At 40.1% G+C, this 24826-nt stretch overlaps 1 protein-coding gene across 1 annotated transcript in view; it reads right to left on the bottom strand.

Moving 5' to 3' along the window:
- sntg1 (syntrophin, gamma 1) overlaps nt 1–24826 on the bottom strand; it is an 88763-nt gene that overhangs the window by 246 nt on the left and 63691 nt on the right. Inside the window, exons 14-17 of the mRNA XM_033982630.2 lie at nt 21344–21415; nt 17655–17807; nt 17204–17296; nt 2915–3025 (exon numbers count right to left, since the gene is read on the bottom strand). Of these exons, the coding sequence (XP_033838521.1) occupies nt 2915–3025; nt 17204–17296; nt 17655–17807; nt 21344–21415 (429 nt within the window). The remainder of the gene's footprint in view (nt 1–2914; nt 3026–17203; nt 17297–17654; nt 17808–21343; nt 21416–24826) is intronic.

Below are 24826 nucleotides of genomic sequence, written 5' to 3'. Positions count from 1 at the left end.
ACATGGATAGTAATAATGGACTTGTGTTCTTTCATTCACACATGTTTGACACTTTATTATTAGTCTGTCTACATCTCCAAAGCTCAAAATGCTCTGTTCCACCTTGTGATGTCACAAAGTGGTAGTTTTTAAGTTAACAGCTCCTTTTATCTTTAGTTCAGTAGAGATTGGCAACTCCAGACCTGAAATGGTCTAAATGATTCTAGTGAAGTTGTATGGAGTTTAAAAACACAGTGGAGTGCTTTCTGTAGTGTAATGTGGGCCCTTTAATAGAACTGTATGTACAGGTTTGGAATCTCTTTACAAGTACCGAGACAATATGCTCTGCTTTCTTAAATTCTAAAGTGTTCAAAGTAAAGTAACTCTGACTCTATGTAGCATGCACTCACACACTAAAATGGCTGCAAATCAAACTGTGCCCAAAACTAAACAAGGAACCAGTTGGGGGTTGTGATTAATTATGACTTACATAAAACTTTAGTGCTACCCCCAGTTTACTTTACACAATTAATATATATATTTTTTAGAATTTTTTGTGATTTATTTTGTTGCTCTAAATTGAACCGTAAAACGACCTAAACATAACACTAGCATACTATAATATTTTTGCTAGCTTAAAGCCGTCATAAACTCCGTTAGCCTGAACTCTCCACCCTCTCTGAGCTGTCTGATATGTTTAGTGTAAATCCCTTAAGTCCTCCAGTTCCTCTCTTACAGTTTTTAAATAGACAGGGGAGTCGATGGGGGCAAACGAGTCTGTTGTTCTGGGTCCCAGGATCTTAGGGGACCAGAATTGGAACCTCTTCCTATTACTTTTAAGAAATAAATACTATATCTAAAATTCAAAATTCAAAGTCTGTCCTGTTCTCCAGCTCAGATTATTATTATTATTATTAGATTCTTTTTGGAACACTGTTCAGACTCATCCTGAAATTAAAGACCTTTTGTATTAATTTATATGACGGGGGGCCATGTGAAACTTCTTGCCTCGGGCCCCCAAATTTCTATCGACAGACCTGAAAATGGATACTACAATCTATGGATGGTTCAGTAGGCTGCAGGAGCTGGGATTTAGGGAGTAACCATTCATATCAGAGTCCTTTTAGGTTTATTTCTTACTGGGTTAAGTCGTAGGAACTGGCAACCTAAATGAGAGAGTCATGTGAGGCTCATTCTGCTTTTTGATTGGATAATTGGCTTAAGAACCAAAACATTACAAATCACATGACCATCATGTCTTGATAATTAAGAATGAATCAACATAACACGTGTTCTTAGTCTAAGTTATATTTGATTTGTGCACATGTTTACCTTCGCAGTCTAAGCAGGGACTCTTAGACTTCCCTCACCCCTGGAGGACATGTCTGGGGTGGGGAAGTCTGGGAGACCCTGCTGCCCCCACGACCCGGCCCTAGATAAGCGAAGAAAATAGATGGATGTTTACCTTATATCTCGGAACATAGAGAAGTCAGACAGTTTGAGCTCAACTCCATTGCCTCCCAGTGAAGTTTAGAATAGATTTTAAAATTGTACTATTTGTTTTTAAAGCTCTTGATGATGCCGGCTCTGGCTTCCTGTCTGATCTCTTGGTTCCTTACTGAGTGTTCCTCCATCCCATCTCCAAACAGAAGGCCCTTCTGTGTCATGGCTCTGAAACTTTGGAGCGAGCTCCTGATCCATGTAAAGAGCCATCCATTTCAATACTCAAAGGCTGTGTGATCTGGCTTTCACTAGTGCCACTGTTTTACTGTTGTCTTGCTGTTGCACATGTCTGCTTGTTGTTGATCTTTGTACTGTCTTATGTTTCGTATTTCTGTTTGTGAAGCACTTTGGTTCAACTCTGAGGTTTTTAATTGTGCTATAGAAATAAAGTGGCTTGGCTCATGTTTATACAGTTTATATTCTGTCCCTTTAAAAGCCACTGGGATGATGTTTTTGTTTTGTTTGAATTGGCAGCAGGTGAATATGGACCAGTGGATTCACTCTGCCTCTGCTTGCATCCACACACCGATCAACAGATCAGTGTGTGGATGCAAAACAACTTTCTCCAGATAAACTCAGGCAAGACTGAAGTCATCATCTTTGGCTCACAAAAACATAGAGAAAGTGTCAGCAGTCACCTCCAGTCTCTCTCTCTAAAACCTTCAAATCAGGCTAGAAATCTAGCGATAATAATGGACGTGGACTGGGACATTGCAAAAAAATCAAATACTGGTTTTGACAGTATACTGTCAAAACCAGACTTAGAGAGACTTATCCATGCATTTGTCTCTAATAGGTTAGACTACTGTAACGGCCTGATCACTGGCCTCTCCAAAGAAGCCTTAACACAGCTGCAGTACATCCAGAACACTGCTGCTCGGGTCCTGATTAGAACCAGAAATACTTCTCACATGTGTCCTGTGTTCAGGTCTCTGCACTGGCTCCTGTGACTCAGAGAATAGACTTTAAAGCAGCTCTGTGTGAACAAGTCTCTCCATGAACCTGCACCAAAGAATATCTCCCACATGTTAGAGCCACATGAACCATCTCACACTCTGAGGACTTCAGGGACAGACCTCCTGCTGGTCCCAGAGTCAGGACTAAACATGGAGAATCAGTGTTTCAGTTTTGTGCAGTTAAAACCTGGAAGAATCTTCCTGAAGATGTGAGACAGGTCTCTACTTTGACAATGTTTAAATCCAGGCTCAAATGGTTCTGTTTAGCTGTGAATATGACTGAAGGGTTTTATAAAGGTTCTTATTCTGTACTTTTCTCCTTTAATGTAAACTTTATGATGATTATTTGTGATTATTTATGTTTTGATTTGTGTGATTATAATGTCTTTCTTATTCTGTAAAGTACTTTGAATCACCCTGTGTACGAGTTGTGCTACTCAGATAAACTTGAATTGTTGTGGTGAGTTTGAGTTTACCTTTGCTTCGATCGATTTGGAGTCCTGGTTTTGGAACAGAAACTTGATCTTGCTTTTGCCATCGTCCGACGAGCCTTTGAGCTGAGAGAACTTGTATCTCCAAAGTACCGCCTGAAATAGTAAAGAAATGAATATAAACTTTTCTTACATATGGTCGTCGTCATCATCATCATCACAAAATTATTCCCAGTTCAACACTTTTTAACGAATCTATCGGATCTTCTCAGTCTTTAAAGGTCCTCTATTATTCAAAATGGACTCTTGTGAGCTTTAAGTCATGTTCTAATGCTGTTACCTCCTCAAAAACAGACCTGGAGTTGTGTTTTGTTTCATTCACACGTTTGAAAACTCTCATTTCTAATATCATTCAATCTTGGCATTAGAAAAATCAAAGTAAGCCGTACTTAAATAGCACAAAAACACACGGCATCAGCATACACTCTGTAAAGGTTTTATTTTGGCCGATTCGTGTGACAGTGGCTTCAAGTTTGGTCCTTGTGGGTTTATGGAGAAATGGGGCACGTCAGCAGATCAAGCTCATTGTGGAGCAGCAGAAACACCAGAGTGAAAGTGTTACTCTATTCACTACTGGGAAATCTACAGAACAATAAAATGAAACCGGATGTACCAAACCGTGGTGATGGGATTAGAGTTCGGAATGTGAACTCATATCAGAGTCAAAACATATGACACAGCATTTTGGAGGATAATGGTATTAAGGTAATGCCCCTTCCCACCTGCACCGCTGGTTTAGCATGGAGCGGGTGCTTAGCAACACTGTCAATCAAACCTGTTGGTAATGCTAGTGAGTTAATAGTAACATTTAAAGACCAAAATGACAAGTTTAAGAGCAGCAGTTACAGAGAGAGGGGCCACAGTTTTTTAATAGAAAGTGAATTGAGCCAGAGTAGATGGAGCTGGAAGTGCACGCATGCTCATTTCGTATTTGGAACGCTAGCAGGTTAGCTATGTCCATTTATATATACAGTCTATGGACCATGATCAAAATGTCTAAGGAACACGTCTTTACAAGTCCATTGAAGCAATGCAATATAGTTTATCATAGTAAAAAAAATTAAAAATCTATTTGTGGCTAAAACTATTGCATTTAGTGGACTAAATATTCACTAAAATAACTTCAGTAAACAGACTAAAGCCCAGTATGCACCAGTTCTTCATCCAGCACATCTCAAGGATCCAAAGAAGTCCAGATGCCCTGCCAACAGTGAGTTCTTAATGTGCACATACCACACGCTCTGCATCCAAAGAAGCTCCAGCGAGGCAAAAAAACCATGAGCTGGTCTATTCCTCACTGTTCAACGTTTATAAAAGCACACACAGAATCGAAGATATAGAGCGAGGACTCACTTTAGACTCAACTTGAATTAACTCTGCTCAGAATGCTCAATATCTGCCAAGAAACATGTTTAAAAGGTCCAATATCACACAAAACTGACTCTTGTGAGCTTTGTTTTATGTCAGAGAATCAGAGAATAGTGTAATATGGGCCCTTAAAGTTAATATGTTGATATAGGTCCTTTAAAGAGGGGGAAAGATGTGTTTTCCGTTGGGTTGTTTCCTCCACCATGACACTGTTGTTGCTGTTCTTCAGACATAATCAGAGCATGACTTCAATAAAGATGTCAGCAGCAAATTACACATTTAGTAAGTTTTCCTTCGAGGGCAGATGACGCTCTCCAGATCAAACACACACACAGCTGACAGCGCCGTACCTTCTATGGGCTTCGAAACACCAATGACCAGATTCAAGAGCTCTGGGTTTAGACTAAAACTAAAACTTATGTCCTTGTCAAACTCAAGATGAGTTGTCAGATTTTGTTGCCTGGGAACCAGAACACACACTTCAATACTCCACCAGTGAATCTCCCCGTTTTCAAATGGGCGTGATTGACAGGTGTATTAGCCAATCAGGAACAGGCATGGTCCATCTGTATCGGAAATAATAAAATACAAAAATCTCACATGAGGCTAAAAAACATGGAGGATTTCTGCAGAATCACTGAGCGAAGCCAAAACTCTGTTAATGTGAGATAAGAGAAATGGGATTTTATTTGTAAATCACAGGTGACCAATGAGCTCCTTCGTTTCACACGTGTCACTGAAATAAATGGATCTGATTGGACATTGCCAGTCTGTATAAAAAATACAGAGAGAGATGAGTCTGGATTTGCCAGGCAACACATTCTGTACAATGTAAAGACAAAAAAAGTGCGATGTAATTGTGAAGGAGGTGGGGCTTGTTGTGATTGGCTGGAGGATCGGGTGGATCTGCAGAGCCCACAGACAAACACGACGCTCCTACAGCCCCTGGTCTGTTTGACACGAAGCCAGTGATGTTTTTATACACTTAATTACTGCTCTGGTCTTTTGCATAACAATATACTGCAAGTGTTTAATGAAGAGGTGGGTTTGAATATCCTGAAGGGACATTTACCTGCCATAATAAACAAACAGCCTCTCATTTATATCATTTTAGTTTCAGAGCCTGGGTTTATTTTATTATAACGTTTTTATATTTGCTCAGTTCATTTAAGATCAGCTAATTTATCCTGATTTGTTGTTTACAAACTTAAACTTAAAGAACTGAACCAGGACTAAACCAGGACTAAACCAGGACCATACCAGGACTAAACCAGAACTAAACCAGGACCAAACCAGGACTACACCAGAACTAAACCAGGACTAAACCAGGACCAAACCATGACTAAACTAGGACTAAACCAGGACTAAACCAGGACTAAACCAGGACTAAACCAAGATCAAACCAGGACTAAACCAGGACTAAACCAGGACTAAACCAGGACTAAACCAGGACTAAACCAAGATCAAACCAGGACTAAACCAGGACTAAACCAGGACTAAACCAGGACGGAACCAGGACTAAACCAGGACTAAACCAGGACTAAACTAGGACTAAACTAGGACTGAACCAGGACTAAGCCAGGACTAAACCAGGACTAAACCAGAACCAAACCATGAAATCAGGTACAGATGCTTTAAATCATCATTCAAGATCCAAGGTGGTAGGTCAATTTTCAAGTCTCTAAAAATGTACCTCTATGTGCAGGGGCCTAGACAGGAAGGGGACAAATGGGTTGGTTGCCCAGGGTCTTAAAGGCCCAGAATCGGAACCTTTGCCAATTAATTAATATGAATTAATTAATCATTGGCTTTACATAGTGCTTTTCTTGACACTGGCCGAAAGTTGTAGGAGTCTTCAGTCCTAAAACTTTGGGATTACAATTTCGGGATTACACAATTAATTCAAAACTAAAATGGCTGCAAATGAAACTATGTCCAAGACTAAACAAGGGGGTTGTGATTAACTATGACTTATGTAAAACTTTAGTGCTACCTCCGGTTTACTTTACGCAATGAATATATATATTTTTTTAGAATTTTGTGATTTATTTTGTTGCTCTAAATCGAACCGTAAAACGATCTAAACATAACACTAGCAGACTATAATATTTCTGCTATCTTAAAGTCGTCATAAACTCCGTTATCCTGAACTCTCCACCCCGCACTCTGAGCTGTCTGATATGTTTAGCGTAAATCCCTTAAGTCCTCCGGTTCCTCTCTTACCACACTGCATTTTCTGGGATATAGAGAAACAACTCTGCTGACCTCGTGACCTTTCTGTCTTCAACTCATTCTAATCTCAACCAATTATTTCCTCCCACAGACAGTTACCACGGCAACGGCATATTCACCATCATCCTCCATATCGGGATGTTGTACGGATGGTTCAGGTGTGTTGTTGTGAGTTGACAAGCAGATGATCGCGTAAAACAGGGTTGTCAAAAGTATCGGGAATCAGATGCTAAACGATACTGAAGCTAGTATCGAAGCTGGATACTCATTTGAGCTGGTATCAATACTAAAAAAGTCCCACTGACAGGACAGAAATGAACCTTTCTTGACGAGTATAAGACACATAGGCTAGTGTACGCCCATGGACCACTATGAACCTACTGCACACTGAGGATTACACACATACAACACACATGAGAATAGAACACAAAGTACAACATTTAATGTGGAAAATCACAGTGTATTGTTGAAAGAATCTGTATTGAGTATTGAGTCTATTCCTTAGTTTGAAAAATAGAGTTTGAAATTTTAGTTTCTTGACAACACTAATAATGAATAAACTGCATCTTTTTTTTTTGTATATTTAGAAGTAGTGTGAAGTGTTGTGTAAAAGTTTGAAATGATCTCTCAAAAGCATGTCGTGAATGACGTTTTCATTTTGTGGTGTCAAAGTAAATTACATTCTCTCTAAACTTTCACCGAGAGTTCAGAGCTGACGAGCTGATAGAGCTGTCAATATAACACTGAACCATGTCACCGCCAAAGCTCTGGGTTTGAAAAAAAAAGTGATTTTTTTTTTTTTTTTTTTTTTTTTAAGCTGAATGCATCTTTTACATTTTTTTTAAAGTGAACTTGTCTGGTAGACTTCTATTTAAAGGGGACATATTACACTGTTTATGGATCTGTTCTTATGTTATTTCCTCATCACAAACAGATCTGGAGTTGTGTTTTGTTTCATTCACACATGTTTAACACACAAACACTGCATATTTAGGCTGAGGTCTTCTCTCAAACTGAAAACACTCTGTTACAACTTAGGAGATGAGGTCATCAAGCAGTATTACAGTAAGTGCTACACTGTGTTTTTAAACTCCCCACACCTTCCCTAGAATCATTTGGATCATTTCAACCCTGGAATTGCCATTCTCTACTGAACTAAAGGTAAAAGGAGCTGTTAACTTGAAAACTACCACTTCATGACATCACAAGGTGGAACAGAGCATTTTGAGCTTTGGAGATGTAGACAGACAATAAAGTGTTACTCAAACATGTGAATGAAACAAAACACAACTTCAGGTCTGTTTTTGAGAAGGAAATAGCATTAGAACATGGATTAAAGCTCACAAGAGTCCATTTTCTGGGTTAAGCATCTTGCCCAAGGACACAATGACATCATCTGTTCTGGAATCATGGATCTGACCACTGTACTGACTGAGCCACTGTTGCTCCATAATATTTGCAGCTTTTAGTAATAACCATGGTGTCATTTGGGACTGGAATTAGATTTGCGGCTCTTGTTCCTACAGTGAATCACATTACAGCTTCAAGTGCATGAGGCAGGTGGTTTTCGAATAATTACAGTTATTATCCCCGTTTTACATCAGTCAAGAGCCAATCTGTGAAGAAATGTTTAAAAAGTTGAAAATGACTAGAAGTAACACTGAATTCTAAAAATGGATCACTCTATGTATGGTATCTATGCTCAAAATTACACACACAATACACAAAAACTAGGGTCAAAAGTATCAGAAAGAATCGATACTAAAACTAAATAATCCTTTGAGCAGGTATTGATGATTTAAAAAGTCCCATTCACAGGACAGAAAGAGCTTCAGAGCTTTAAAATGATCTTGCGTTGTATCAGAAATATAGATTCTTTGCAGCTGATATCATCAATATTCCCTGGGGGTGTGATGCTAACTGGAGGCACTGCTCTGTCTGAAGCTCTGTTACTCAAGTTAGATTTTAATCTTTGAGTTTTGTTTTAACGCAATCTGACCATAAAGAACTGACTTATCTGAACTACAACAGGTGAGCTGATTTGTGCGGTTAAACAAGTCCCTCTGAAATAACATCACAGTCACAACAACCCACAGTTTTCACAGAGTCACTCTCAACTTTTTTTGTGTAAAATCAAACTTCTAAACAACACTAAAGAAGATTGATCGCAGGAAAATGAAAACGTGCTGTTTAAATCCATTTTGAATAGCAGACTATTTTAAAACTTTTTGGTCAATGTTTTCTAATGTGTGCATTGCATTACCATGGTAACTCCTGAACATTCCGCCGTAGACATACATGTAGAACTCCCCTTCCTCAATGTGATGTCACCGCAAAGACCACATAGACTAGTGTATGCTCATGAACCACTAGGGAACCGACCTGGACTAAGACCAGGATTAAACTCGGACTAAACCAGAACCAATTCTACATCAGAACCAAACCAGGACTAAAGGCAGGACTAAACCAGGACTAAACCAGAACCAAAGCAGGACTAAAAGAGGGCCGAACCAGGACCAAACCAGGACTGAACCAGAACCATTTCAAGCCTACATCAGAACCAAACCAGGACTAAACCAGGACTAAACCAGGACTAAACCAGGACCAACCCAGGACTGAACCAGGACTAAACTAGGACTAAACCAGGACTAAACCAGGATCAGACTAGGACTATGGTATGGTATGCTTTTATTTGAACAGGGACAGTGCACAACATTACATTGACCTCAGAAAACAGGAAAGATGTCTGGTGCCAGGTTATAGCATAAATACTAATTTCCACCTGTAGTCCCTGGACAGGCTGATGTTTAGTAAAAATAAGTTTGTTGTAGATGGATGAGAAACCTGTAAATCTATGGTACATATATCAAATACAACACATCTCACATTCAAATACGACATTTTTAAAAACATTCAGCTCACACACACACTTCCATACCAAATTATTCACACACACAAACATTCAATTTCAAATGTGCAAATACTCTTTCTTTCATACACATTCACTAATGAGTGCAAAATTGCTTTGATATTAGCCATTCCTTTGTCACATGTGCAAACCTTTGAAAACTTGTGCATGCCATAATCTCATTTGGCAAACTATTCCACTGACTCACAGCAACAAAAGAAAAGCAGCAAAAGAAGTCCTACGTTTTGGAACGCTGCACTCTCCTCTAGAGGTCGCCCTAGTGACTCGAGTTGTTTTTTCTGAGCACCTTCTTAGAGGAGGACTAGCAATACCATGAATAATTTTAAAAAGTAGACAGATGTTTGCATATGTTAACAGATTATTAAAGTTTAGAAAACCATATTTGGAGAGGATCTGACAGTGGTGATACTGTCTGGATTTTTTGTCATGAATCTTTAGCGCACATTTATACATTGATTCAAGAGGCTTTAAAGCTGTTTTGCAAGCATGCGACCAGCTTGTTATGCAGTAAAGAAAACATGACAAAATCATAGAATTTAAATACATGTTTGATGCCTCAGTTGTAAGAGACCCTCATTTGTATCTAAAATTTGCCAGATTAAATTTTAAGGAGTTACACAGTTTTTTTTCCCCCTTGATTCTTAAAGGCTAAGTTTGGATCAAGAGTAACACCTAAATAAGTAAAATAGTTGACATTTTTAATTTTTTTGTCATTAATATAGATATCTGGGTAATCTGAGTATTTATGCCTGTTTGTAAAATACATTGCAACTGTCTTTTCTAGATTTAATGTAAGACAAGAATTCTGCAGCCAGGCGGCAATCTTTTGCAATTCCCTTGTTAATCTCATGGCCACTTCTGCATTGTCTTTCCCATGAGTGAACAGGACTGTATCGTCCGCATACATGATGACATTTATACTGCACACTGAGGGGAGATCATTGATGTACATACTGAAAAGCAGAGGCCCTAATATAGAGCCCTGCGGAACTCCCATGGTGCAGTCTTTAATGGGGGATAGTGTGTGATTTACTCGCACACACTGTTTCCTGCCACCCAGGTATGATGTAATCCAATTAATCGTTTGATTAGACAGTCCAAAATTTGATAGTTTCCTTAATAGGATACTGTGAGAGACGGTATCAAAGGCCTTTCGTAGGTCGAGAAAGACCGCTCCTACCACCCCTCCTTGGCCTATATTTGATTTAATTTGTTTAAGTAGGTGCAAGCTGTCTATCTGTTGAGTATTTTTTCCTGAAACCAAATTACAAAGGATTTAAAAATGCTTTGGCTTCGAGATGTTCTATTAGCTGTTCTGCTATGACCTTTTCATAGACCTTAGAGACTAAACCAGGACTAAACCAGAACCAAACTAGGACTAAACCAGGACTAAACCAGGACTAAACCAGAACCAAACCAGGACTAAAACAGGACTAAACCATGACCAAACCAGGACTAAACCAGAACCAAACCAGGACTAAACCAGAACCATTTTAAGTCTACATCAGAACCAAACCAGGACTAAACCAGGACCAAACCAGGACCAACCCAGGACCGAACCAGGACTAAACTAGGACTAAACCAGGACTAAACTAGGATCAGACTAGGACTAAACCAGGACTAAACCAGGACTAAACCAGAACCAAATCAGGACTAAACCAGAACTAAACCAGGACCAAACCAGGACTGAACCAGGATTAAACCAGGACTAAACCAGGACCAAACCAGGACTAAACCAGAACCAAACCAGGACTAAACCAGGATTAAACCAGGACTAAACCAGGACCAAAACAGGACCAAACCAGGACTAAACTGGGACTAAAGCAGGACCAAAATCGGTATCAAGTATCAAGTCTATCTTTCGTATCAGTATCAAGTTGAAATGTTCATAATATAACAACACTACAGGGGAAACGCAATCTTCAATGTTAACTTCTTTGTACTTTTGTATTGACTTTGAAAATCTCACCTCCCCAGTCTCCACATTACAACTCTATCCTCTCAGTCTTGTATTTGCTTCTTCCAAACTAACTCTGGCATGTTTTTCCCATGTTTGCCAAACGCGGATTTAATTATGTAGTAATCCAGCTCGGGGTATTGTGAGTGATTGGAGTTTACATATGGCTTGAGCACTTCCCTGAGTAAACAATACGCTGGTACTCCTTGGGGGATGTTGTTTCACTGTAGAAAAAACAGCCAAAATCCAGCCAAAAATCTCCCAAACAATATGGCGGCATTTGTCTGTGTAATGCGAGCCAGAGGACTAGTGCGTTTCCGAGTGGGTAAAAGTACTGCAGCTCTATATATGGAAAATATTTAGCAGTTGCAAAGAGCGGAGAGGAGGCTGAGAGGCTGTGATCAGTGTCAACAAACTGTGGATGTAAACTGGAGCTGGAGAATCACAGCCAGAGGACTGACAGAGAGCTGCTGTGAGCTGTTTAAAGCTGTTTGGCTTTTACAGGCACAAGGGATTTTTTGAGTTACCTTTATAATAGGGCTGTACAAAGTATCGAAAATCTGATGCTAATCGATACTAAAACTAACATCGGAACTAGATGCTCATTTAAGCAGAAATTAATACTGAAAAAAATCACAAAACTGGATTAAATTGGAATTTCTGAACAGTTTCATTGGGAGTTTTATGAGGTAATAAACAAATACTATGATTTTGTGTTGAAAATTACAATAAAATGTTCATTTGGGGTGACAGTGGCTCAGTGTGTAGAGTGTTTCTCCATTGATCCGATGGTTGTTGCTTCAAATTCTGCTATCGACATAAACATCTAGTGGTTGCGCGGTCAGACCCACTGACCTACAGGTTAGTGTTGCAATTCCAGCTTCCACAGATGAATGATGTTGTTGTGTCCTTAGGCAAGACACTTCACCACCTTGCCTCCAGTGTGTGTATGAATGTGTGTGTGAATGTGTCTAAAGTGCTTTGAGCCTTGAAGGTGGAAAGTGCTGTATAAAAATGTCAACATGACCATTTGGGTATATAGAGTATCAAGTATCGAATATCGAGTTTGAAATGTTAGTATCGGGACAACACTATTTTATAATAGAACTGAATGACAGAGTATACATCTGCACGATTCCTTAACGTAGCATTAGCGTTTACTATGTGCTGAATTCTGACTATGAAGCAGGTAATGTCAAGAAGGTGTCTTGCACAGAGACACAACAACAGCATGAAATTGGGTTAGTGGACTTTTGAGAGCTCAGTGGGAGTTTTCCTGTTTAAATTGTGCATGTGGCGTGTGGGCAGAACACTCTTTGTAAGGATGAGGTGTTGGTGATGGTCTGAGGGGCCAGTGGCGCAGATTGGCAGCCTCACTCCATAAGTCTGCCCCAGGGCCGCTGTGGCTCCTGTGACCGAAGGAGCTCATCACTGAAAATGGAGCGTTGTTCTTGTTTAGTGATGTGAGGCTGGTCAACAAGTCGGCTCTTTTGAACGATTTCATAACCTGAATGGTTGGATCCGGATCAGATTTTTTTAAAAGAACTGAATCTTTTTCTTTTTAATTTTTATGCATTTTTAATCTGATTAATGTTGAACCAACACAAGAATCAACACAGAAGCAGAGCAGGCGACATGAGGGAGCGCTTTGGGCATTAAAACATATTTGGCATCATAATAATGAGTTTTAAAGTTGTAGTCTTATTTCGATTCTGCATAATTCCAAAGGGTAAACTCTCTCCCACTCTCAGATTGAATGATTTTAAACACATCTGAGCCTCTGAGATCGATTCTCTGTGATCAGTTTGTGGATAAAATGAATTCTCACCTCAGCTTCTCATATAAATAAATATTAAAAGAACCAGTCTTTAGAATGTCTCTTTCAAATGAATGGATCCCAAAGATTCACATCCACTAAAAGAGCCAAAAGTCCCATCACTGTTGTTGTGGTGTATTTCTATTTCAATTATGTTTTCCTGTTTAAACTTAGTCTGTCTGAGTTTGACACTTTTGCTGGGTGAGTGTGGGTGCATGTTCAGAGATGTAATTATAAAAGTTGGAAAGTCAGAAAAACAGATTTATATTTCTGTTGTGACATTTGAGGTGATAACAGATGTTTTTATTTAGTGCAATTAGCATGTACTCAGTCATCAGATAGAAACTAGAATGCAAAACACGTCCTGCGGCTGTTTATAAATGAACAAGCTCATCGCTGAAAATGGATTTCAGCGATCTATTATTATTATTATCATTCATTATTATGCATTCAGTCGCCAACCCCCAGTCGCTCAGACATCACTGCGCAGGGCGGATGAAGTGCTTTGCCAAATGACACAATAACAGAAGAGGAGTAGGATTCAAACATGGGGCCATAGTCTGTATAAAGAAGTGGACTCACTGAGTGTGACGTCACCCACAGTGTTCAGCTCCAGTCAAATGAAGCTCGTTAAGGTTAGCATTTAGAGCGGCTAATCTGGAGCAGAGTTCCATATTTAGACTTTCTGACTGTGAGTATCATAGCAACCAAAGAGCCAATCTAGAGTGAGGCTGTTGAAGGTAACGCTCCTTCCCCTCCACACCCCTGGTTTAGCAGGCTTAGCAACGATCTCAGTCAAACCTGTTGCTAACGCTAGCAGGAGCGACCTTGAGGAAAGAAGGTGCCTGATTTGTCTATTATTAATGTTCATATCTTGATTTACAGACACAATAGTGAAATAAAAACCCCAGGATCATGTAGAGTGGGTTAATACGAACATTTAAGACCAAAATGATGAGTCTGACAGCAGCAGGTACAGAGAGAGGGGACACAGTTTTTCAATAGAAAGTGAATTGGAGCCAGAGTTAAAGGAACTGAAAGTGTACCCATCGTCACTTCCTGTTTGGAATGTGTCGGCTAGCAAGTTACGTACATCCATTTACATAAACAGCCTATGCCTTCTACATCTCAAATTTTATCATATTGCAGAAAATAATGAGTCTGAAACATGGCGGCTAGCAGGTTAGCTATGTCCATTTTTATAAAGAGTCTATGCAAAACGAAAGCATTTTATTAAGCTTAAGTACTTTGTCATCGCTAATAATTTTTTTAGAATGAAGTCAATGTTATCTGAGTAAATCACACAAATACTTAAAAATATATATGCCCTTACTGACAGGACAAAGTGAGTGTGTTTTATCTGCAGACTCGAAGCCGCCTGGATCAGAACCAAAATTATTTTTAAACAGCGCTCATAAAGTTGAACATCTCCATCGACCTAATGACGGAGGCCATTATTCCACATACTTTGGCCTTTATAATCGCATTTTACTGGCCCCATTTACGGCTGGTTTGATCTCCGTGACCTTCTGTGCTTTCCAAATCCAGAGTATACTTAAAACTTTCCAGGGAATCAATTATCTATGTGCGAGTGTCTTACAAAACACTGCGTTCTCTTTGAAATAAAAGGCCTGTTTGAAGTACAGCTGCACTTTTGTGCATTAACTATAGATGTAAGCTCTCGTGTTTTGTATCTGTGCAATTGGGCGGTAACAGGGCCATTATGGGAGCAGGCCATTACAACCTTTTGGATATTTCTCCCATTTTCTGTTATGTTTTTGTACCTAAACTTAGTCTGTTTGAGTTTGACACTTTTACTGGTGGGCGTGAGTGTATGTTCAGAGGCATCATCATAAAACTTGTCTGGAAAGTTAGAAAAACACATTTATATTTCTGTTGTGACATTTGAGACAAAGATGCTTTTTATTTTTTTATTTTATGTAATTAACATGTACGCAAAGCTAATTAGCAATTTAGTCTATGCATTTCATGTAGCTGTCATCACAGAAACAAAACAAGTCTATTTATAAGTTACATATAATTCTGTCATTAGAAAAATAAATCTACTCTTCTCACGAGGGCTGAACGATTAAACACATTGAAATCGAAATCATAATTTGACTCGACGCAAGTGGCCACAGACAACAAAATATCCTTGAACATGTTGTGAAATGTGATTCTTGTAGTAGCTCATCGAGGCTAGCAGTTATAGCGGCGAATCTGGAGCTGAGTTCCATATGTGGAAAAGAACATGACTTAAACTTCACAGGAGTCCATTTTGTGTAATATAGGACCTTTAAGTGTTTACACATTATTACATTGTTTTGGAGGAGTCACTCGAGTGTCTTTGGTTTTAAGATAGTGGATTGAATAAACAAAGCCAACAATGTCCTGAAGTGACACCACCACAAAACTATTCTCTTCAGTTTAGTGAATGGCCAAAGGATTCATCACTTTTACACAAAGAACAAACACAGCAGAAACAAAAGTGAGGTCATTTTAATGCCATCCACTAATGAACAAAACCTGCTCGGCTCTATATCTCTACATCTCTATATCTAATTAGGCTCCTGCTTTGATGTTTAAAAGGAACAAGAAACAAAAGCATAGGAAAAACAGCTCAGCTACACCCTCAACTCAAGTCCTATCTGTTTAAATCTGTTTACGAGCAGTATATTGCTAATTATTTTTATTCTATTTTGAAGTTTTATTAATATTGATGTTCAAAAATCTCAAAAACATTTTTAAGGAGGTCAGATTCACTACAAAAAGGCACCTGTCCCATAGACTTTCTATATAAATGGACAACGTGCTAGCCGCCACATACAGTGTATGAACTGCATGTATAGACCTTATTCCGCCCAGCCTCCTTTGCCTCTAAATATTCTCAGTCACGGTTTCTTTGTGGTAACACTTAAATGGGAAACCCATTAATTTGTTTCCTGTCTATATTGGCTCCATGCAAAATAATACAACCCCAATGACGATGGTGGTGCCCAGGGCAATGTCTAGAATAACATGAGTAAGGTCCTTGTACCCCTGGTTGGGAAACACTGCTCTGTATACAGTTGTCCCTCGCTATAACGCGCTTCACCTTTCGCGGCCTTGCTGTTTCGCCAATTTTCTTTGCAATTTTATACATGCTTTTTTTTTTTTTTTTACAGTGTATGACGCGCATTATCTGTATGTATTCTGTGTCCTGATTGGCTAAGGGACTGCAGACCACCGTCAATCAATCTCCTCCGTGCTGTGTCTCCTGTACAGCACAGAAAGTGCCATTTTTACATAAATGTTGGATCACAATGTGACTCTGAAGTGCTGTATGTTTGCCAGTTTTCTCCCTGACAAAACCCACAATGTTGATGTAACGTTCTGCACCGACAAAGACGCCTACGAAGGTTTGAAAAAGTGTGTTTAAACAAGAGAGAAATGTGAGAAAATGTTAATGCCTGTGTGAGAAAAGTGTATAAAGTGTGTGGTAAGGGGTTTTACAGCTGCAAAACATATAGAATTACTGTAAAAAATAAAGCTGACTACTTTGCAGATTTCACCTGTTGTGGATTATTTTTAGAATGTATCCTCCACGATAAACCAGGGTCCACTAGTTCTAAAGTTATGACAACAAGGCTTTGGTTGCACTGTGGAGGGATCTTTCATTAAGCTTATTGGACTTAGAGCTTTTCAGCACATCAAAATCACCCATATTATTGTAGCCACAACTACCCTGGGACAGACTGGCGGAAATGAGGCTCCCATTCTGCACCATCGGCCCCCTCTGACCACCAACACACTCACGCACACACCGCATCTGACGAGATTGAACCCTGACAAGCAGCTATGGCCAGCTTTCCAACACACTCATTTTGCGAGGATAAGTTCAAATTATTCATAAAAGCAGACCAACAATGTTTTGATACTTTACAATGTCCGGGAGAAAACGTGATGTTCTTGTTTTCTTTGTCCTGCACTCACCTTGGAGGCAGCGTCGAAGCACACAAAGCCCATGCTGAAGTCTATCGTCAGCCCCATCAGATGGCTCTCCATGATGCAGGCGTACGTCTTACACTGGGAACACAGGGGCAAGATGTTATCGGAAAGTACACAGTGTTACAGAGTAGACCTGTTTAACGTGCCATGTTTTGATACAGAAAATATCGAGATAAAAGATAATATTGAAAGTTGTTTATACGCGGACACAATGATTCTAACCCGCCACGTTCCAAACAGGAAGTGATCATGGGCGCACTTCAGGCTCCATCAACTCTGGCTCCAATTCACTTTCGATTGAAAAACTCAGTCAGTCCACTTCTTTACACAGTCTGTGGTTTTAACTTGATTAACTTTAGCTGCTCCCGTCTGTTTTAAATATGATTGGTCTATAGAACGTTGTGATGTCATCTGAAACAGCCTCGTCCTCGCTCACCTGGATCCGCTCCACCTCCAGGAACGTGGCCATCTGGAAGGCCTTCTCCCAAGTCAGCAGCTCACACTCCAGCTCCACACTGAAGAACAGGTCCTCCCCCGTCTCCGTCTGCACGCTGAAGCAGTGGCGACGTTTGTCCACCAGGTCGTTATCCTGAGAAAGAGGAGAGGAGGAGAGAAAGCAGGGGAGAGGAGAGAGAAAAAGACAGAGAGAGGGGAGAGGAGAGGGGAGAAAGAAAGGGAGATGGAAAAGAGAGAAGGAAGGAGAGGGGAGAGAGGGAGGGGAGAGGCAGAGAAGAGATGAAAGGTAATTATATAAAGAGACAGTAGTTTGCAGATGTATAGATGTATAGACAGAGGAGGAGGAGGTCTGGGGATGTACAGACAGAGGAGGAGAAGGAGGTCTGGAGAAGTATAGACAGACGAGGAGGAAGTCTGGAGATGTACAGACAGAGGAGGAGGAGGAGGAGGTCTGGAGATGTATAGACAGAGGAGGAGGAAGTCTGGAGATGTATAGACAGAGGAGGAGGAGGTCTGGAGATGTATAGAAAGAGGAGGAGAAGGAGGTCTGGAGATGTATAGAAAGAGAAGGAGAAGGAGATCCGGAGATGTATAGACAGAGGAGAAGGAGGTCTGGAGATGTACAGACAGAGGAGGAGGAGGAGGTCTGGAGATGTACAGACAGAGGAGGTGGTCTGGAGATGTATAGACAGAAGAGGAGAAGGAGATCTGGAGATGTCTAAAAAGAGGAGGAGAAGGAGGTCTGGAGATGTATAGACAGAGGAGGAGGAGGTCTGGAGATGTATAGACAGAGGAGAAGGAGGAGCAGGGCACTCATGAGGAGGACGTGTGAGTGTGGAAAATGGAGTTGTTTCATGTTGTTAGATAAGGAGAACGAGAGGTCAGCCAATCTCAAAGGTAATACACAATTCTATTACGACTGTGTCCTTCCAGAACTATTTCAAAAAGTTTGTAAACTCTGTGAAATAGAGGGATAAAGATAAAGTAAAGCCTTGCTGCGGAACATTTTAGTCAAAATATAGCCTAAAATAAAACCTTTTTTACTTTGGGATATTTTAATGTTTTTAATTGCACTGAAAAACAGGCGTCCTTGCTGTGAGCTGGCTCTTATTTGACTTCCTGCTGTTTGTCTCCATGGAAATGTCTTTGTCTATAATATTCCACAGCATGGCATAATACATGTATCTATTTCCATGAAGAATGTTCCAACATATGTTAATGCTCTGTTGCCATAGAACATGCAGGCGGCGTTTGATGAACCCCCTTAGGCAAATGAACCTGCTTTAAAATATGATTGTTTACGAGGGGTGAGACGGTATTTCCACAAGACAAGACAAGACGTGAGATTGGAATCTTTGTGTGCCAATGCTAATGCTAATGCTAGTGCTACTGCTAACTTCTAATACAAAGCTAAATGTCACCTAACAACTAAATTAAATTTGTTGTAAGGATGACCTAATTATTTTTGGATGTAGATTATTTCAGTCAGTGACTTTATTTAAATATGTATTAGGCCTCAAAGTTAGCATTAGCATTAGCATTGAGACACAAACATGTCTCTTTCTAAACACAGAAGTGTCTCTGGTGAAGTATAAATTTTATTTGCGTAGTGTTTAACATTTTGTCAGTGACGTCCACCTGCAGCTCCCTGTCCACTGTCTGACCTTGACCCCTGACCCCTAACCCACCTGCAGCTCCCTGTCCACTGTCTGACCCTAACTTTCTTTAGAATCTCATTCACCTGATGATGCTGCACCGGTGTCTCACAGCGCGGGCAACTATTTCACCCATCTTTTTTCATGCTGGAGTTTTGATTTCATAAAGGAAGTTTTTTGCAAAGTTTTCAAGGACGACACAAACAGACCAAAGACTTTTTTATAATTTAGTTGTGGTGCAGGACAGAACAGAGGCCTCTTCTGCAGGGCTCCCGTCTCCTTTGGGAACCGGAGGAAACAAGGAGCAATGAATGTGTTTGGAGTTCTGCCATTGATTTTTAGCCAATTAAAATTTAAAACAAAACAAAACAACGAATGAACTATTACCTAAGTACACTGCCAGTCAAAGCTTAGACACTCCCTTTTATTCAATGTTTTTTCTTTATTTTTACTACTTTCTACATTTTAAATAGACACACAAGATATCAGATATATGAAGTAAGATACAGTAAATGAGAGGGTCCAGACTTTAGCCGGTCATGTTTGGGTTCTTGGGACCTTTGCATCGCCTGCGGTCTTTAATGGTTGGACTAGAATCTGACCTTAAAAACTCTTACCTAGAAGTCTATCCTCAGGCTGCAATTAAGGCCAGGCTGGATCGCTCATGAAACTGATGCATAATTCAAAATGGTCACCACCAGCCTGGGTTATTTCAGCTGAAACTTGAAACTTCCCATCATCAAACAGCCTTGTTTTTTCTCATTTAAAAGGCTCGGCTTTCTGTTCTACTGTTCTACTCACAGGCTGTGTAAAGAAGTGGACAAAGTGAGTGTGTCACCCACAGTGTTCAGCTCCAGTCAAATGAAGCTCATCGAGTGTAGAGCAGTTATAGTTAATTTGTAGTTCCATATTTGGAATTCTGGCCATGAGTATCATAGCAACCAAAGAGCCAATCTGGACCAAAGCTATTGAAGGTAACGCCTGTTCCTGCCTGCACCAATGGTTTATCAGGGAGCAGGTGCTTAGCAACGCTGTCAATCAAGCTCGTTGCCAATACTAGTGTGAGCAACCTTGGGGAAAGAAGGTGCCTGATTTGTTTGTTATTAATGTTCATATTCTGATTTAGAAACACAATAGTGAAATAAAAAACGCAGGCTAGCAGGTTAGCTACACCCATTTATATATACAGTCTATGGTTCTAATGCAGTTGTTGTGTTTTGGAAGAATCCGACCACCTGCTGTGACAGAGCATCACTTCTGAGCTGTTATGTCGTCTGAGGTGAGTACCTTTCATGGTAATTTATAGCTTTACAAATAATAAAAAAGAAGAAGAAATCAATCCTTCTGTTTGACCCTGACCCTTGTTTTGACCCTGACCCTTGCATTTGACCCTGACCCTTGTGTTTGACCCTGACCCTTGTTTTGACCCTGACCCTTGCATTTGGCCCTGACCCTTGTGTTTGACCCTGACCCTTGCATTTGAACCTTCTGTTTGACCCTCACCCTTGTGTTTGACCCTGACCCTTGTGTTTGACCCTGACCTTTGCATTTGAATCTTCCATTTGACCCTAACTCTTATGTTTGACATTGGCCCTTGTGTTTGACGCTAACCCCTGCGTTTGAGCCTGACCTTTGCATTTGGCCCTGACCCTTAAGTTTGAACCTTCCATTTGACCCTGACCCTTGCGTTTGATCATGACCCTTGTGTATGACCCTGACCCTTGCGTTTGACCCTGACCCTTGTGTTTGACTCTGATGCTTGCGTTTGACCCTGACCCTTGTGTTTGACCCCTGCATTTAACCCTGAACCTTGCGTTTGACCCTTGCATTTGACTGTTGTATTTGACCTTTGAGTTTGACCCTTGCATTTGACTGTTGTATTTGACCCTTGAGTTTGACCCTTGCATTTGACTGTTGTATTTGACCCTTATGTTTGACCCTTGTGTTTGACCCTTGCATTTGGCCCTTGTGTTTGACCCTTGTGTTCGATGCTTACATTTGGCCCACAGCTCACCTTCAGTATCTTGCACATGATTTCATAGACGGTGAAGCTCTTCTCTGCTCTGGTCCAGTCCCACGTTGTCACCTGGAACAGTCATAGGTTTCATTCATGTTAAAATGGTGACACTGAGCAAAATCTCACAACTGTTTCATTTGGATATTTTGAGTCAGTTTTCAACCACAAATCACAGGATCTGATCACACACAGAAACATGTTTGACACATACACACACATAAACATGTTTGACACATACACACACATAAACATGTTTGACACATACACACACATAAACCTGTTTGACACATAAACGCACAAACATGTTTGACACACACACACAGAAACATGTTTGACACATACACACACATAAACCTGTTTGACACATAAACACACAAACATGTTTGACACACACACAGAGAAACGTTTGACACACACACACAGAAAAATGTTTGACACACACACAGAAACATGTTTGACACAAACATGTTTGACACACACAAATATATTTGACACACACACACACGAATATGTTTGACACATACACACACATAAACATGTTTGACACATACACACAAACATGTTTGACAAATACACAAACATAAACATGTTTGACACACACACATAAACATGTTTGACACATAAACATAGAAACATGTTTCAGCCACATCTTGGAAATGGATATGTCCTAGAATGTTCTTTTTTTCTAAAACAGATTTTGACTTTTTGACTTTCAGAATATTTTTGGATTTATTTAAGTTTTTTGATTTATTATTATTTTTTTAAATATCTAATTGTAAGAGGTTTGTAATGTTTGTTTTGAAGAGAAATTAAGTGGAATCTGATTTTAGTCCAGGTTTAATCTTGGTGTAGTCCTGATGTAGTCTTGGTTTAGCCTTGGTGTAGTCCTAGTTTAGTCCTGATTTAGTCCTGATGTAGTCCTGGTGTAGTTCTGGTTTAGTCCTGGTGTAGTCTTTGTGTAGTCCTTGATTAGTCCTAGTTTACTCCTAGTGTAGTTCTGGTTTAGTCCTGGTGTCTGGTTTAGTCCTGATGTAGTCCTGATTTAGTCCTAGTTTAGTCCTGGTTTAGTCCTGATGTAGTTCTGGTTTAGTCCTGATGTAGTCCTGATTTAGTCCTAGTTTAGTCCTGGTTTAGTCCTAGTTTACTCCTGATGTAGTTCTGATTTAGTCCTGATGTAGTCCTGGTTTAGTCCCAGTTTAGTCCTGATTTAGTCCTAGTTTAGTCCTGGTTTAGTACTAGTTTAGTCCTGATGTAGTCCTGGTTTAGTCCCAGTTTAGTCCTGATGTAGTCCTGATTTAGTCCTAGTTTAGTCCTGGTTTAGTCCTAGTTTAGTCCTGATGTAGTTCTGGTTTAGTCCTGATGTAGTCCTGGTTTAGTCCCAGTTTAGTCCTGGTGTAGTCCTGATGTAGTTCTGGTTTAGTCCTAGTTTAGTCCTGATGTAGTTCTGGTTTAGTCCTGATGTAGTTCTGGTTTAGTCCTGATGTAGTTCTGGTTTAGTCCTGATGTAGTCCTGATTTAGTCCTAGTTTAGTCCTGGTTTAGTCCTAGTTTACTCCTGATGTAGTTCTGATTTAGTCCTGATGTAGTCCTGGTTTAGTCCCAGTTTAGTCCTGATTTAGTCCTAGTTTAGTCCTGGTTTAGTCCTAGTTTAGTCCTGATGTAGTTCTGGTTTAGTCATGATGTAGTCCTGGTTTAGTCCCAGTTTAGTCCTGATGTAGTCCTGATTTAGTCCTAGTTTAGTCCTGGTTTAGTCCTGGTGTAGTCCTAGTTTAGTCCTGATGTAGTCCTAGTTTAGTCCTGGTGTAGTCCTGATATAGTCCTGGTTTAATCCTGGTGTAGTTCTGGTTTAGTTCTGCTGTAGTCCTGGTTTAGAGCTGGTGTAGTCCCAGTGTAGTCCAAGTTTAATCTTGGTGTAGTCCTGATGTAGTCCTGGTATAGTTTTGGTGTAGTCCTAGTTTAGTCCTGGTGTATTACTGGTTTAATCCTCGTTTAGTCCCAATGTAGTCCCGGTTTAGTCCTGGTGTAATCCTGTTGTAGTCTTGCTGTAGCCCTGGTGTAGTCCTAGTTTAGCCCTGGTGTAGTTCTGGTTTAATCCTGGGTTTAGTCCTGATGTACTCCTTTTGTAGTTCTGGTATAGTCCTGTTGTAGTCCTGGTGTAGTCCTTGTTTAGTCCTGGTGTAGTTCTGGTTTAATCCTGGTTTAGCGCTGATGTAGTCCTGTTGTAGTTCTGGTTTAGTCCTGATGTAGTCTGGGTTTAGTCCTGATGTAGTCCTGGTGTAGTCTTGATTTAGTCCTAGTTTAGTCCTATTGTAGTCCTGATGTGGTCCTGGTTTAGTCCTGGTATAGTCCTATTTTAGTTCTGGTGTAGTCTGGGTTTCGTCCTGATGTAGTACTGGTTTTGTCTTGGTGTAGTCCTAGTTTAGTCCTGATTTAGTTCTGGTTTAATCCTGGTTTAGTCCCAGTTAAATCCTGGTGTAATTCTAGTGCAGTCCTGGTGTAGTCCTTGTGTACTCCAGGTTTAGTCGTGATTTAGTTCCAGTTTAGTTGTACAATTCACTACAGGATAACTACATTTAAACTGGTTTGAAACAGCAGCTGAAACCATTGTTGACTGTGCCATTGTTGAGATGTCCATTCTTCCACAATTTGACTATGGCGACATCATTTATCGACATGCTTCCAAAAGTAACTAGTAATTAGTAATTAGATACCATTTATCATTCTGCGATCCGTTTTGTTACAAATGCCCTTTTAGGACACATCACTGTCGCTGTACACTCAGGTGAGCTGGCCTTCACTGCAGTCTTGCCCAAATATGCATTGGCTTATGTTTGTCTATAAAACCATGCTAGGGCTCACACCTTCTTATCTAAGTCAGCTGCTCATACAAGAGTCTCCCTCCAGATAAAACACTCGGTCCTCACAGCTCATCATACTGAAAGTTCCTAAGTCTAGGTCTTCTCTTGGCCTCATGTCATTTCGATGTGCCGCTGCTAATGATTGGAATTTGGCTCAAAGCTCACTTAAACTGGACTCCTTCATTTCTCTTTCTGCTTTTAAATGTAAGCTGAAGGTAATTTTTAAAGACATGTGTAAATGTTTTACTAATGATATGAAAGGAGATTTTTAGTGACAGATGTAAATGTTTGTTTTATATTTTAATGAAATGATGTGAGTCTAATTATGTTAATGCCCCTTCCCCTTCCCTTGGCTGCTCTGGCCCAGGCAGTCATTGTAAATAAGAATTTGGTCTTAATGTTTTGCCTGGTAAAATAAAGATAAAATAAAAAAAATAATAAAAAAAATAAATAAACATGGCAGGAGGTGGAGGTGTGCAGGAGGTGGAGGTGTGGTCGCAAAGTGACCGCCCCACTGAAGACCTTAGCCCCCCCACAGCTCCTCCCAACACAAATATCTGGCGCCACTGCTGTATGTCAAACACTGTAAATGTGAGTTAGCTGATCTGAAAAAACAAAACAAA

This window comes from Periophthalmus magnuspinnatus, chromosome 17 (assembly GCF_009829125.3).
Source record: "Periophthalmus magnuspinnatus isolate fPerMag1 chromosome 17, fPerMag1.2.pri, whole genome shotgun sequence".
NCBI classification, from domain to species: domain Eukaryota; kingdom Metazoa; phylum Chordata; class Actinopteri; order Gobiiformes; family Gobiidae; genus Periophthalmus; species Periophthalmus magnuspinnatus.
The sequence above is the reverse complement of the archived record's forward strand: the minus strand, read 5'-3'. Positions and strand labels throughout refer to the sequence as shown.